The 12,549-nt window shown below is 60.2% G+C and overlaps 1 protein-coding gene across 3 annotated transcripts in view; it reads left to right on the top strand.

Annotated features, from left to right (window-relative positions):
• The first annotated feature begins 399 nt into the window (after positions 1–399).
• The window catches only part of SLC39A14 (solute carrier family 39 member 14), a 45,901-nt gene continuing 33,751 nt past the window's right edge, over positions 400–12,549 (top strand). For 2 of the 3 annotated variants that reach the window (XM_051836781.3, XM_051836780.3), the window contains exon 1: positions 405–568. Coding sequence is in view for 1 of the 3 variants with exons in the window: in XM_089302249.1 (XP_089158375.1) it covers positions 404–568 (165 nt within the window). In the remaining 2 variants the exon portion in view is untranslated. Of the gene's footprint in view, positions 569–12,549 lie in introns of all 3 variants that reach the window. The other variant, XM_089302249.1, reaches the window with a different exon arrangement.

The raw sequence follows: 12,549 nt of genomic DNA, 5'->3' as shown, positions 1-12,549 counted from the left end.
CCGGGCATCCCGCACCCAGAGACCCACGTGCCCAGGCTTCGGGCTAGTAGATCCGGCTGCCCGCAAGGGCTGGCTAGTCTGAAAAGTGAGCCCGGAACTTGAACTCTCGGCCGGCTGCAAGAGGCAAAAGAGCCAGCACCCCGGGGCGCCGCCGCCTGCCGGGAGCGCATCCCGGCGCCGGCAGCGCGCGCGAGGCTCGTTAAGAAGACGTGTCCAGACGCATGCACGGCGCAGGTGGGGCGCCGCCGCGGGCCAAGGTCTCCGGGGCCGGACTCCGCGGGAGGCGGGGCCTGCGGGCCGGGCCGGGCGGCAGCACCGGGCCGAGCGGCCTCCGAGCGCCGCCCCACGTGGCAGCCCCGGCGAGGGCGGGGCGCGCCGTGACGCGCGGGGTATATAGCCGGGCATGCGCGGCGGGGCCGGCCGCACGCAGGGAGGGGGCCTGGCGCGGGCAGGGCTCGGGGACGCACGGCCGGACCGCGCCGCGGCTGCTGGTGCTGCTGCTGCTGCTGCTGCTGTCGCCGGCCGCCGGGGCCTGGCGGGCGAGTGCGCGGGGCCGCCGGAGCTGCAGGTGAGCGGGAGCGCGCGCGCGCGGCCGGCTGGGGGCGGGGAGTGGGGGCTCCGCGGTGCCTGGGACCCGGAGCCTGGCTGCGCGCGTGGACGCGTCCCCGTGTGCTGCGATGGAGGGCGGCGAGGTCACAGGCGCGCGGCCGGTTCTGCTGCGGGGCGCGAGATGCGTGAGCCGGAGACGGGCACCCGGAACGTGGGTACCGGCGCTGGAAGGCGGGGACCCGGCGTGCGGGGGGCACGCGGGGCGGATGGGCAGCCCCGGGGGCCGCTGCCGTGGACGGTGGGGGGGCCGGCGCCTCCTGGACTTTGCTTTCCAGGACCGGTATCCCCTCCCCCCAGCTCCCTCCCAGGCCACGTTCCGGCTGCAGGTGATCGGCGGATGGGCAGCTGGAGCCGGAGAGCGGCGGAGGCGACCCGCGCTCCCCCACCCCGCCCCCACCCCGCCCGACCCGGGAGGGAGGCTCTGGGCTATTTCTGGTCAGTGCCGAGCGCGTTAGGCGGTCCGGCTCAGGCTGCCCCCTCTTGGACCCATCCCGGAGGTCGCCCTGGGACCCCGAGTTCCGCTCAAGCCACACTGTGCTCAGCTCCGGCTTGCAGGTTCTTTGAGGATCTGGGGTCCTACCTGGGTGGCCTGGACGTGCGAGAGGGCGCCCGGCCTGAGCCGGTGAGGGCCAAGTGCCCCCGGGGTGGGCGTGGGGGTCTGACGGATCGGTGCCGGCCAGAGCTGCCTCCAGCCCGACCCTTGTTGGAGCAGCGCCGGGGTGGGCTCGGCGGCTTGTCCTGGCTTGCCCTGTGACCCTGGGGAGGGTTACTGCGGTGGGGTCGCACTGTGCCTCTGGGCCCCTTACTTCTTGAAACCCCAGCCCTGGAGGCTGAGGATGGTGGGTCCCTGCGGGAGCTGCCCGGGGGCGGATTGGCCGACAGTTGAACCCCAGGCCCTGTTTCTGCTTGCAGGGACAGAGGCGGCCTCCTGTTTGTGACCCGCCGGCCTTCCACCTTGGGGAGGGCAGGGCTAAGGGGAGATAAGCCCAGGTGTTGGCTGCGCACCCTGGCAGCGGGTGAGGAGTGGAGGGAGAGGAGCCCGCTGGCCCCGGTTTGGACGCGAAGACTTGAGAATCGCCGGCTTCCCAGGGGAGCCAGAGTGCCCGGGACTCTCAGAGCACGAATCCCACCCCAGGGCTGCTCCGGGAGGAAGGGTCCCATCGGCCGCTAGGGGGCTGCTCTGTGGTCCCCCAGGCCTCTCCCCTCCTGGTGCTGGGGAGGAGGAACCCCCACTAGGGGCAGAACCCCCCTAGGCGCTCTGTCCCGTGAAGTTCAGAGAGGAGGGCGCTCTGCCTGAGCCGGTGTCTGGACACGGAGTTCCAGGCGCCCGCCGGGTAGGTCTGTGTCCACGTCCCAGCGCCGAGGGCTTTCCTCACGGCCTCATGGGCCGGGGCCCCTGTGCCCGGCACCTGGCAGAGAGCATCCCAGAAGCTGATGGGTGGGGTGGGCCGTGGGAGCAGGAGGAGCCGGGACGCAGAGGTGACTCCGTGGCCTGGTGCTCTGGTTTGGGTTAGATGTCTACGTGTGTGTTACACTGTGGGCCCAACTCTGGGTTCTGTAGAGAAGTACTCCCCCTGGGCCGTGTGTGCCCGGCTGTCCCCGGGCTGGTTCTGTTCCCAGACCTGTGCCCCCTCACCCCTCGCCCGCCCACTAGGACCCTCCACCGCCGTGGTCTTGGGTTCTAAGCAGCAGCGCTGTGAGCAGGCCGTGCCTGTTGGCATTGGACCCTGGAGCAGGGACCCGCCTGGCCATTTTTCGGAGGACAGGGTGTGGACTTGGAGGCGCCTGGGCCTAGGCCGGGCCCTGTGTTTTACGGTGAAGGGAGCTGCATCCAGAGAGCAGGCGGGGGCTGCCAGGCCTTGCTGGTTGCCAGTGGCCCAGACTTGATGGAGGGCCCCAGGGGATGGCGCTGCCTTTACTCCTACGTGCGGAGCCGTGGCTGATAGCCCCTGTCTTTCTCTCCCAGCCTTGGGAAGGGAGGGCCGGAGGGCTGTGCAGGGAGCCCCACTGCCCGGTCTCCCAGCCCCAGCCGTCTCCCCTGCTGGGGCCCCTTTGACATGGGGAAGGCAGAGCCCTCTGCTGGGCCCCCTCTCTGCACAGAGGCCAGGCCTGCCCTGGGGGAGTTCTGGCAACTCCACAGCCAGCTGTGCTCAGGCCCCCTGCCCCCTCCTCCTGCTGGACTCGGAAGCAGAGCCAGGGCCCAGAGCCAGGGCCGAGAGAGCCCAGGGCTGTGGTGGAAGGAGCAGGTGACTGTCCTCGCATTATCACGATGGAGTCCCCGCTGGCCCCTGGAGAGTGCACTCGTCTCAGTACTGAAGGGAAAAGGAAAATTTAGTCAGGGCGGACGCTGGGCACAGGGGTTGAGACTCGCTTGGAGCACCCCCGTCCTGGATTGGAGGGCCTGGGTTCAAGTCCTGGCTCCGCTTCTGGCCCAGCTTCCTGCTAAGTGCCCCTGGGGGGCAGCAGGTGATGGTCAAGTACTGGCATCACTGCCCCCCACCTGGAGACCCGGACCGAGTCCTGGGCTCCTGGCTCCTGGCTGTTGTGGGCGTCTGGGGAGTGAGCCAGCGGGTAGACGATTCGTTCTCTCTCTCTTCTCTTCTCTCTGCCTTTCTGATAAATACAAATCAATAAATGCTTTTTTTTTAAGGTTGGGAATTAAAAAACCAAAAATGTGTGTTAAATTATTTTTTCTTAAAGCATGTATATATTTTAATCACCCGAACTTGAAACTTTTATTTGAAAGGCAGGCAGGAACTTCCATCCACTGGTTGACTCCCCAAATGCCTGTAACAGCAGGGGCTGGGCCAGCCAAAGCCGAAAGGAGCTCCGTCGGGGTGTCCCACGTGGGAGGTGGGCCCGTCAGCACCTGCTGCCTTCCCAGCGTGCCATGAGCAGGAAGCTGGAGCTGGAAGCAAAGCCAGGGCCCAAACCCGGGCACTCTGACATGTCTGGGGTGTGGATGCTGGCATCCCACCCGGGATCTCACCCGCTGTGCCAAACGCCGACCCCTAGTTGTAGTCACCAGAGCTTTGCTTTAGGGCCGGAGCCTTTCCGTTGAGTCTCTAGGTCTCTTACTTAGGCTTGCGAATTGCATATAAAAATCACACCGAAGGGTGTCATCTGTGAGTTCTCATTTCCTCTATTCCACTTTTTTCAACTATGTTATACTTTCATAGTTCAGATATCAAAGCAGGAAAAGACACAGTCCAAGGTCCTTTCCCCCTCTTACGTATTTGAAAGGCAGAGTGACAGAGAGAGGGAGAGAGAGACAGATCTTCCATCTGCTGGTTCACTCTCCGAATGGCAGCAGTGGCCAGGGCTGGGCCAGGCTGAAGCCAGGAGCGCGGAGCTCCACCCGTCTCCCCCGTGGGTGGCAGGGGGCAGGGTTGCCCTGGGCCGGCTCTGGATGGGAAACCGAACAGCTGGGACTCAGGCCAGCCCTCCCATCTGAGATGCGGGTGTTGCGGCCCTGGCTTAACCCTCCGAGCCGTGACGCCGGCCCGTCCCCTCCTGCCAGTGCTAGGCGGCGGCACCGCAGTCTTTGCTCGGCGCCCGGTTTCTCTCCCGCACCCGTCTCGGACTTTTCCCTGTCAGCACGCACCCGGCTCCCAGTGTGTTCGGATGACAGCTGCGTGGGGAGCCGTCTGTGGGAGATCTGTCTTCTTTAGCCGGCATATACCTTCTCCCCCCACTCCCCGCCCAGCCGTGGGTTGTTTTCTGCATTTGCCATTATATGCACTTCTGCCATGAGTAATTTTGTACAAAAGACATTTCCTACGTGTGTAAGACTACAGAGTGAATTCGGCAGAGTGGGACTGCCGTTGCTTTCGGAGAAAACAGAACTAAGACGCTTGCAAACCCGCTCCCGGTCAGAATCCTGCTGTTATGTGCATCCGTAACTTAATTGCGGTTCTTATAACAAGTCTTTTTTTTTTTTTTTGTAAGATTTATTTTATTTATATGAAAGAGTTAGAAAGGTGGAGACAGGGAGACAGAGAGGTCTTCCCCCGCTGGTTCACTCCCCAGGTGGCCGCAACAGCCGGAGCTGAGCTGATCCGAAGCCAGGAGCTTCTTCTGGGTCTCCCACGCAGGTACAGTGGCCCAAGGACTTGGGCCGTCTTCTGCTGCTTTCCCAGACCATAGCAGAGAGCTGGATGGGAAGTGGAGCAGCCAGGACTAGAACCGGCGCCCATATGGGATGCCGGCACTGTAGTCAGCGGCTTTACCCACTGCACCAACAGCGCCAGCCCCGCCCCTTACTTTTATCACTTGTTTGTGTGGCTGTGCCTACTGATATTGACTATATTAAAAATTAAAACAGAAATTTGAAAAAGTATTCATTTAAAATAAATTTTTTTGTGTTAACACGAAAACATATTTTATTGGGGCCTACACTGTGGCGCAGTGGGTAAAGCCACCACAAGTCCTGGCTGATTGTAAAACTCTGTTCACAGTCTGTGTGGTCTGTGGGGAGGCTTTGCGGTCCTAACATTATAGTAATAAAAAGGGTGCTTTCCTCAGGGACCCTCGCAACTGCTGTTTGATTTTCATCCAAATCGGAGCATTTTCTCTTCTGCCTTCCGGCTCCCTCCTGCCCGGGCAGCGTCAGAACAGTGCTGGCCCCAGGAGGTTTGGCGAGGGCCCGGTCCTGGAGTTCCTGGCCCGGGGCAGGGAGCCTGACTCCCTCCCACACCGGGGGCAGCCGGGCCTGCAGAGTCTGGCTCGGGCGAAATGCTTGTGCAAGACGCTTGTTAATTGTGTTTGGAGTAGCGCTTTGCAGTGGGGGAAGCACCCGGTGGCAGCGTGTGCTCCACTCCAGTGAGTGACAGACAAGGAAGGAGGCCAGGGACCACAGTGCCCCGGGGGACACTTCTGACAGGTGCAGTAGAGCCAAGAGGTTGTTTTGGGTTTTGTTCTTTTTTTTTTTTTAAGAGAGGGAAGTGGAGAGAGTGAGCGCTCCCATCTGCTGGTCCCCCCCCCCCCCACAGTACCCACGGCGGCCAGCTGGGAGCTCAGGGACTCCGTTACTTGAGGCTTTACCTGCTGATTCCTGGGTCCACACTGGCTGGCAGGAAGCCAAAGTCAGAAGCCGGGACTTGAACCCAGGCATGTGGGCGACGTGGGCCGCAGGCATCTTAGTCAGGAGGCAAATGCCAGCCTTGAGCCAAGTTCGGGAAGTTGGGGAGAAGGGAGAGGAGGTGGGATCTGGGCAGGGGTGCTGTGTGGGTAGGGCAGGGCGGTCAGCAGAGCCGTGGAGGGAAGAGCGGGAGGCCGGGCTTTCTGGAAGGCAGTGGGGTCTGCGGTCCAGGGCTCTTTGAGAGCGTGGAGCTGTGTGTCCACTGGCCTCTGGCCCAGGGTCAGGTCTGCACCAGCTGTGCTGGTACAGTGCCTCCCCCCCCCATCCTTAATCCTCAGAATCCCAAACACCTCCCTCCCGGCCCTTCCTGAAAAGCCCCTTCCAGAAACTGATGCGCTACACGTGGGCATTTGAAAAATAGGATTTTGTTTTGTTTTGTTTTTGTATTTCATGAATGGCAGAGTTAGAGATCTTCCATCTGCTGGTTCACTCCCCAGATGGCTGCAATGGCTGGAGCTGGGTCAGGCTGAGCCAGGAGCCCAAAACGCCATCTGGGTCTCCCACGGGGGTGGCAGCAGCCCAAGTACCTGCTGCATCCCCCACTGCTTTCCCAGGCGCATTGGCAGGGAGCTGGATCAGAAGTGGAGCAGCCGGGACTGGCGCTCGTATGGGATGCCGTTGTTGTAGGCACTGACTTAACCCACCGTGCTACCATGTACAATGCTGGCCCCCAAAATAAGTTTCTTTAGATTTTTAAAAATTGCATCGAAGGAGCCAGCATTGTGGCATTTTGCTTTAGGTTCTGGCTGCTCCACTTCCGATCCAGCTCTCTGCTAATGCACCTGGGAAAGCAGTAGAGGATGGCCCAGGTGCTTGGGCCCCTGCACCCACATGTACCCAGTTGAGGCTCCTGTCCTGGCTCCTGGCTTTGGCCTGGCCCAGCGTTGGTCACTGGGGCCATCTGGGGAATGAACCAGCGGATGGAAGAGCTCTCCTTGTCTCTGTCCTTCCCTCTTTTTCTGTAACTCTTTCAAATAAATAAATCTTAAAAAAAAAAATTTGCACCAACATTTTCAATTGATTTTTCCATGGATATTTTTGAATATGCTCATATCCTACAGAATTCCCCAAATAATCATTAGGTATTTTTGTACCTTTTATTTGATGTGGTTATTGGGAAGTAATGCATGATTATTATAAAGAAAAGTGTAGCGGGGCCAGTGTGGTTGCCCCCATTTGAGGAGTAAATCGGGGTAGAAGATCCCCCCTCTGTCACTCGGCCTTTAGAATAAGCAAATCTTTTTTTTTTTTTTTTAAGATTATTTATTTGAAAGTCAGTTACACAGAGAAAATGAGAGGCAGAGAGAGAGAGAGAGAGAGGTCTTCCATCTGCTGGTTCACTCCCTAGATGGCTGCAATGGCCGGAGCTGCGCTGATCAGGAGCCGGGAGCTTCCTCCTGGTCTTCCCGTGTGGGTGCAGGGGCCCAAACACTTGGGCCATCTTCCACTGCTTTCCCAGGCCATAGCAGAGAGCTGGATCGGAAGTGGAGCAGCCGGGATTAGAACCAGCACCCATATGGGATGCCGGCACTGCAGCTGGCGGCTTTACCCGCTACCCCACAGCGCAGGCCCCATAGAATAAGTAAATCTGAAGAAAAAAGAGGAGGAGGGCGTCAGCGTTCGCCCCGTGTCCGTGTCGCTGAGGGAGCCGGGAGCCTTGGTACGCATTACCAGCGTCTTCGTCAGGTCCCATGTCCCGGTGTCTGACCGGCGGCCCCGCTGTGCCTGTTTCTCCGTAGTCCCTCCATCTCTCCTTGTTGCTGGGGGGTCATGCGGCTGGAGCAGAACCCCGCAAATGGCTTTGCTCCCTCTGGGTGGCCTGTGTCGGCGGCATAGCCCCCTGGTTGGGGGGTTCCCTCCGTCTCCCGTGGACGTGGTGTTTCCGCGCTGGGAAGCCTGCCGCGTTGCCTCCGTGGTCTCAGGAGGCACTTAGTGTTTCCCTGTGGCCCTGCACCCCCTTGCTTCAGCATCCGCCTGCAGCCTGGAGTTTCCATGGCGTTAGCCTGGCGATGTAAAGGAGAGCCGGCCCCTCTGCCCTGCGTGTTTTCCATGGTTGGCTCTGCTGGCTTGCATTCTGCGGGTTCGATCTACGCCGTCCCCATTCGTTGGTGGCTCAGCCTGTTCCAGCTGTGGCCGCTGAGGCGAGGACTCCTTCAGGCTGTCTCCCCGGTTCTTTCTGGAAGTCTTGTCTTCCCTTCGGAGTAGTTTCTTAATTTCTGCTTCCCCAAGGCTCCTCTTGTCACTTCCCTGCCCCTGCCCCGGAGCCAGCCACTGCCCTCAAGGAGCCCTGGTCCCTTGTGTCGGGGAATGGTGCTTAGAAACCAAGCGCCGGTGGGGGGTGGGGTGGGGTGGGAGGGCTGGGTGTGCTCCTTGCTGCCGGGCCCTCTTAGAAGACAAGGCCAGGGGCCGGCGCAGTGGGTTAACACCCTGCCCTGAAGCGCCGGCATCCCATATGGGCACTGGTTCGAGACCCCGCTGCTCCACTTCCGATCCAGCTCTCTGCTATGGCCTGGGAAAGCAGCAGAGGATGTCCCAAGTCCTTGGACCCCTGCACCCATGGGGGAGACCCAGATGAAGCTCCTGGCTCCTGGCTTTGGCCTGGCCCAGCACTGGCTGTTGCAGCCATCGGGGGAACCAGCAGGTGGATGATTCTCTGTCTCTCAGTCTCTCTCTCTAATACGTACGTCTTCAGAAACACGTGGCCAGGCAGTTGCTTTGCTGTTGTGGCCCGGCCCCTGCATGTTTCCACACGTGGGCTGTCAGTCTCTGTGCTGCGAGACCTCCCCTGTGGATGAGCCGCCTGGAGGCGGTGGTGAGTGTCCCTGGCCGATGCGTGGTTCTGCATGGAGAGCAGCACAGGGATGCGTGAACGCCCCATCAGCAGCGCGCCGGCCAGGGGCCTCTGTCCTGCCCCAGACTCGCGGCCGGCTCCCGGCTTCTGAATTCTCTGTGAGGGGAGGACACGGCGTATTCTCGTGTTAGACGCTCTGGGGACCGTCCTGGCCAAGGGCAGCACCGCTGCCCCGCGTTTGGGCCGCGCTCCCTGCTCCCGCAGGCGTGTCGGTAGCAGGTGCGCCCGGCAAGTCCGTTGGAGTGGGACGGAGCGCCGCCTGTGACCAGAGCTTGCTTATTCGCTGCTCCAGAGAACGGACGTCTGTCGGTTCTGTAGGTCAGGACCCCAGGCATTGTGTCGCTCCCTGCCTCCCCGAGGGTCCCGCAAGGCTAGCACCCAGGGTGTCAGCTGGTGTTCCCGTCTAGAGTTTGGGGGCCTCTGCCCGACTCACCCAGCTGTGGCAGGATCTGGTTCTTTGGGGCCAGTAGGACTGAAGTTTCCAGTTCCCTGGGTTGGCTGCCAGCGGGGGGCGGCCCCCAGTGCCTGGAGGCCCCCACACACCCTCGCCTCCTCCCCACCCCTCCTCCATCGTGGCTGGCCATACAGCCTCCCTCCCTCACTGAGTCGTCCCGGGCTCCAGATCTCGGGGCCAGGGGAGCCCGTCCCCTTCAGGGGCTCACCCGAGGAGCTCCGGCAGCTCACTGGGTCAGCGGATGCCCGCATGATCCCCTCGGCCAGATGAGGCCATGCTGTGTCTTATTTGCGGGTCCTGCCCACACACAGGGGCCAGGGTCACGGGGTCACGTCGGAACCCTGCCAATGGCAGCGAAAAGCCCTAGGTCTTCATTGCCACGCCGAGGTCTTCTCCCCGGCACCTTAGCCTCTCGGTGGCTTTGCTCGCGGGTCCTGGGGCCAGAGGCTCAGGTCCAGGCCCTGGCCGGACCGTGGTGCCCCTTCTAGCAGCCTCCCCTGGGAGCATGCTGGCCTGCCCGTCTGGCTCTTGGTGGCCGCAGGGGTTTGCTGGCTTGGGGCAGTGTCATCACTCCAGGCTCCGCCCTGGCCTCACAAGGCCTCCCTCCACATGGCCCTGTGTCCAGGCCTCCTGTGCCTTCTCTTAGAACGGCTCCGTGGGTCTCGGGCTGAACGATCCTTAACCGATGGTAACCGCAGAGGCCCCGCTTCCGGGTCACGGCTCCTCTGAGATCTCAGGGGCACGTGAGTTTGGGAGTCCTGTCCAGCCCATTGGCCGCCTGGTCGCCGGGGAACATGTCCTTGGTGGACTCTGGGTCCCGGAGCTGCAGGGGAGCGGGGGGATGGCCTCAGGCTGCCCGCCGTGCGCGTGTTAACTCAGGTGTGAGCTGTGTGGGTCTCGGGCTGGCCCCAGAGGCTGCGCGTTGTGGCACAGGCATGAGTGGCCAGGGTGGGAACAGCTCCACCGAGCGTGACTGTGTGCCCCAGGGTGGGCAGGCCAGCAGTCGGGGTACCCGCGAGGTGCCCAGGGAAAAGTGAGCTCCCGGAGTTTCCAGCCACACCAGGGGGCCGCAGGGCCTGGTCCAGTGGTCCTGTCCCTTTGGGCTGGCGTGCCAGCCTCGAGTGAGGCTTATCTGTCAGCCCAGGTGTGCAGACACCTGGGTTCTAGGCAGGAAGCTGTGGTCTGGGAGCACCGGGCACACGGGTGTGGTCCAGCAGGGGCAGGTTAGGACCAGGGTCTGCTGCCTAGTGAAGAGCTTCCGGAAAGAGGAGAGGAAGGCTCCCCTGTGGCTCTGCAGGGCCCCTCCTGTCTCTGGTGGTGTCTGAAACTCACCGTAAAGCAACATACGGTCACTGCAGAAAATACCAGTGAACAGAATGGAGGCTACCCTTAAACCCGCTGAGTTTTGTTACGTTTATTTTTAGTACTTTCTCCCCCCAATATTTATTTATTGGAAAGCAGAATAACAGAAAGAGAGAGAGATATTGAGATCCCATGTGCTGGTTCATTCCCAGATGGCCACAATAGCCAGGGCTGGGCCAGGCCGAAGCCAGGAGCCTCTTCCGGGTCTCCCACATAAGTGCAGGGGCCCAAGCCCTTGGACCACCTTCTGCTGCTTTCCCAGGCACATTAGCAGGGAGCTAGATCAGAAGCGGAGCAGCCGGGATCCAAACTGGCGCTCACATGGAGTGGCGGCTCAACCCGCTCTGCCAGAATGCTGGCCTCTGTATCTTTCGTCTTTTTCTGTAAACATAGACGTTTTAGGGAGAGCCGGTCTGTTGTATGTGTGGTTTTGTAGGTTCTTTCTCTCTGTAACATAGAACCACGTTTCCGTGTCATTCTTGTTGCAGATAACTAGCATTTCCCGTGCAGTCCCTGTCTAGCAGATACTGTGTTTATACTCCATGTCTCGTTTAATTTTCTCAGCTTCTCTGAGGGCGAGACACTTTTCCCTACAAGTATGACTCAGTGGGTAGGGCCTTGACCCCGGTATTCGGGGCGCAAGGTGAAGTCCGAGACTCAGCGCTCCTAACCTCTGTGTCTGTGGTGTTAATGGACCGCCCTGCTTTATTATAGCAGCAGCGTGGTGCTTTCTGCTACTCAGATTGCTTGCAGTGTTTCACTGGGTCAGCTCCGTGCAGGTAGGGAGGAGGGGCTGCCTTCTGTCCACTGCGGTGTTCCCCGTGGACGGAGCAGCCGCCCTTGGTGTTTGTCGTCAAATGCACACTTATAAAAACTCCCAGGGGCCAGCGTTGTGGATTAAGCCGGTGACTACCATCGTCCCATGTGAATGCTGGGAGTCCCGGCTGCCCCACTTGCAGTCCAGCTCCCTGCCAGTGCTGGGAAGGCAGGGCCCACGTGCTCGGGTCCCCTGGGACACCCCTATGGAACTCCTGGCTCCTGGCTTCACCTTGGCCCAGCCCCAGCTGTTGCAGTCATTTGGGGAGTGAACTAGCAGTCGGAAGATCTCTCTCTCTCTCTCTCTCTCTCTCTCTCTCCCCCTCTCCCCCTCTCCCCCTGCCCCGTCACTTTGTCTTTCAAATAAATAAATCTTTTTAAAAAGTAAGAGTTCCCTAGAGCTAAATATTTACTGCCTCCCAGGACCGTTTCCATGGGATGGGTTTCCAGAATGTTTATCTGAAAGAATAAAAGTGCACGGATAGTGAAACAATTTTTTATTAACAGGGAGAGTTGTGAAGTTGGGACTTGGACAAACATAAGAAAGAAATAAAAGTGTGACATTGATATAGGATAGATAAATAGAGTGGAGTACAAATATCTAAAAACAGGCCTGAATACGTGTAGGAATTTAGCAAGCGATATTTCCTAATAATTGTAGTATCTTTTGAACGCATTCTTGTATTCGTAGCCTCAGTATCCCCCGTGCACGCTGAGGGTGAGCCCCGCTTCCTCCCCTGGAAGTCTCCTGTGTCTGGGGGGGGGGGGGGCAGAGGCTCACTGCTGGGTCCCGCTGGGCGGGGTTTCGCTTCCTACTCTGAGACGCCGTCATTGCCAAGGCTTGGGGCCAGGCAGGTGCTGGGGAATCTCTTTCTCTAAGATTTATTTGAAAGGTAGAGCCCGCGAGAGACAGAGAGAAAATCTTCCACCTGTTGGTTCACAATCCAAATGGCCGAGACTGGGTCAGACCAAAGCCACCAAGGTCTGAGCACCCGGGCCCTCTTCCGCTGCTTTCCTGGGTGCATTAGCAGGGAGCTGCATTGGAAGGGGAGCAGCCAGGACTCGAACTAGGGCTCCAGTGTGGGATGCCGGTGTTGCAGGCAGCAGCTTAACCCGCTGCACCACACCACTGGCCCCGGGGACTGTGTCTTAATGAGATTGTTGAGAACATCGTACGAAGTAACACAGAGATACCACTTGGAAAGCAAGCGCAGACACAGCCGTGAATCCCAGCAACTCGTGTGGAGAGCAACCGAAAATTCAGGAGGTAAAGACGGTGTCCAAGTGGCGCTCCTGCCCCGAGGCGCCTGGAGGAAC

Source organism: Oryctolagus cuniculus, chromosome 8, assembly GCF_051225735.1.
Source record: "Oryctolagus cuniculus isolate XC-2025 breed Fujian yellow rabbit chromosome 8, ASM5122573v1, whole genome shotgun sequence".
Classification (NCBI taxonomy): domain Eukaryota; kingdom Metazoa; phylum Chordata; class Mammalia; order Lagomorpha; family Leporidae; genus Oryctolagus; species Oryctolagus cuniculus.
Note: the sequence above shows the minus strand (reverse complement) of the source record. Positions and strands in the feature narration are given on the sequence as shown.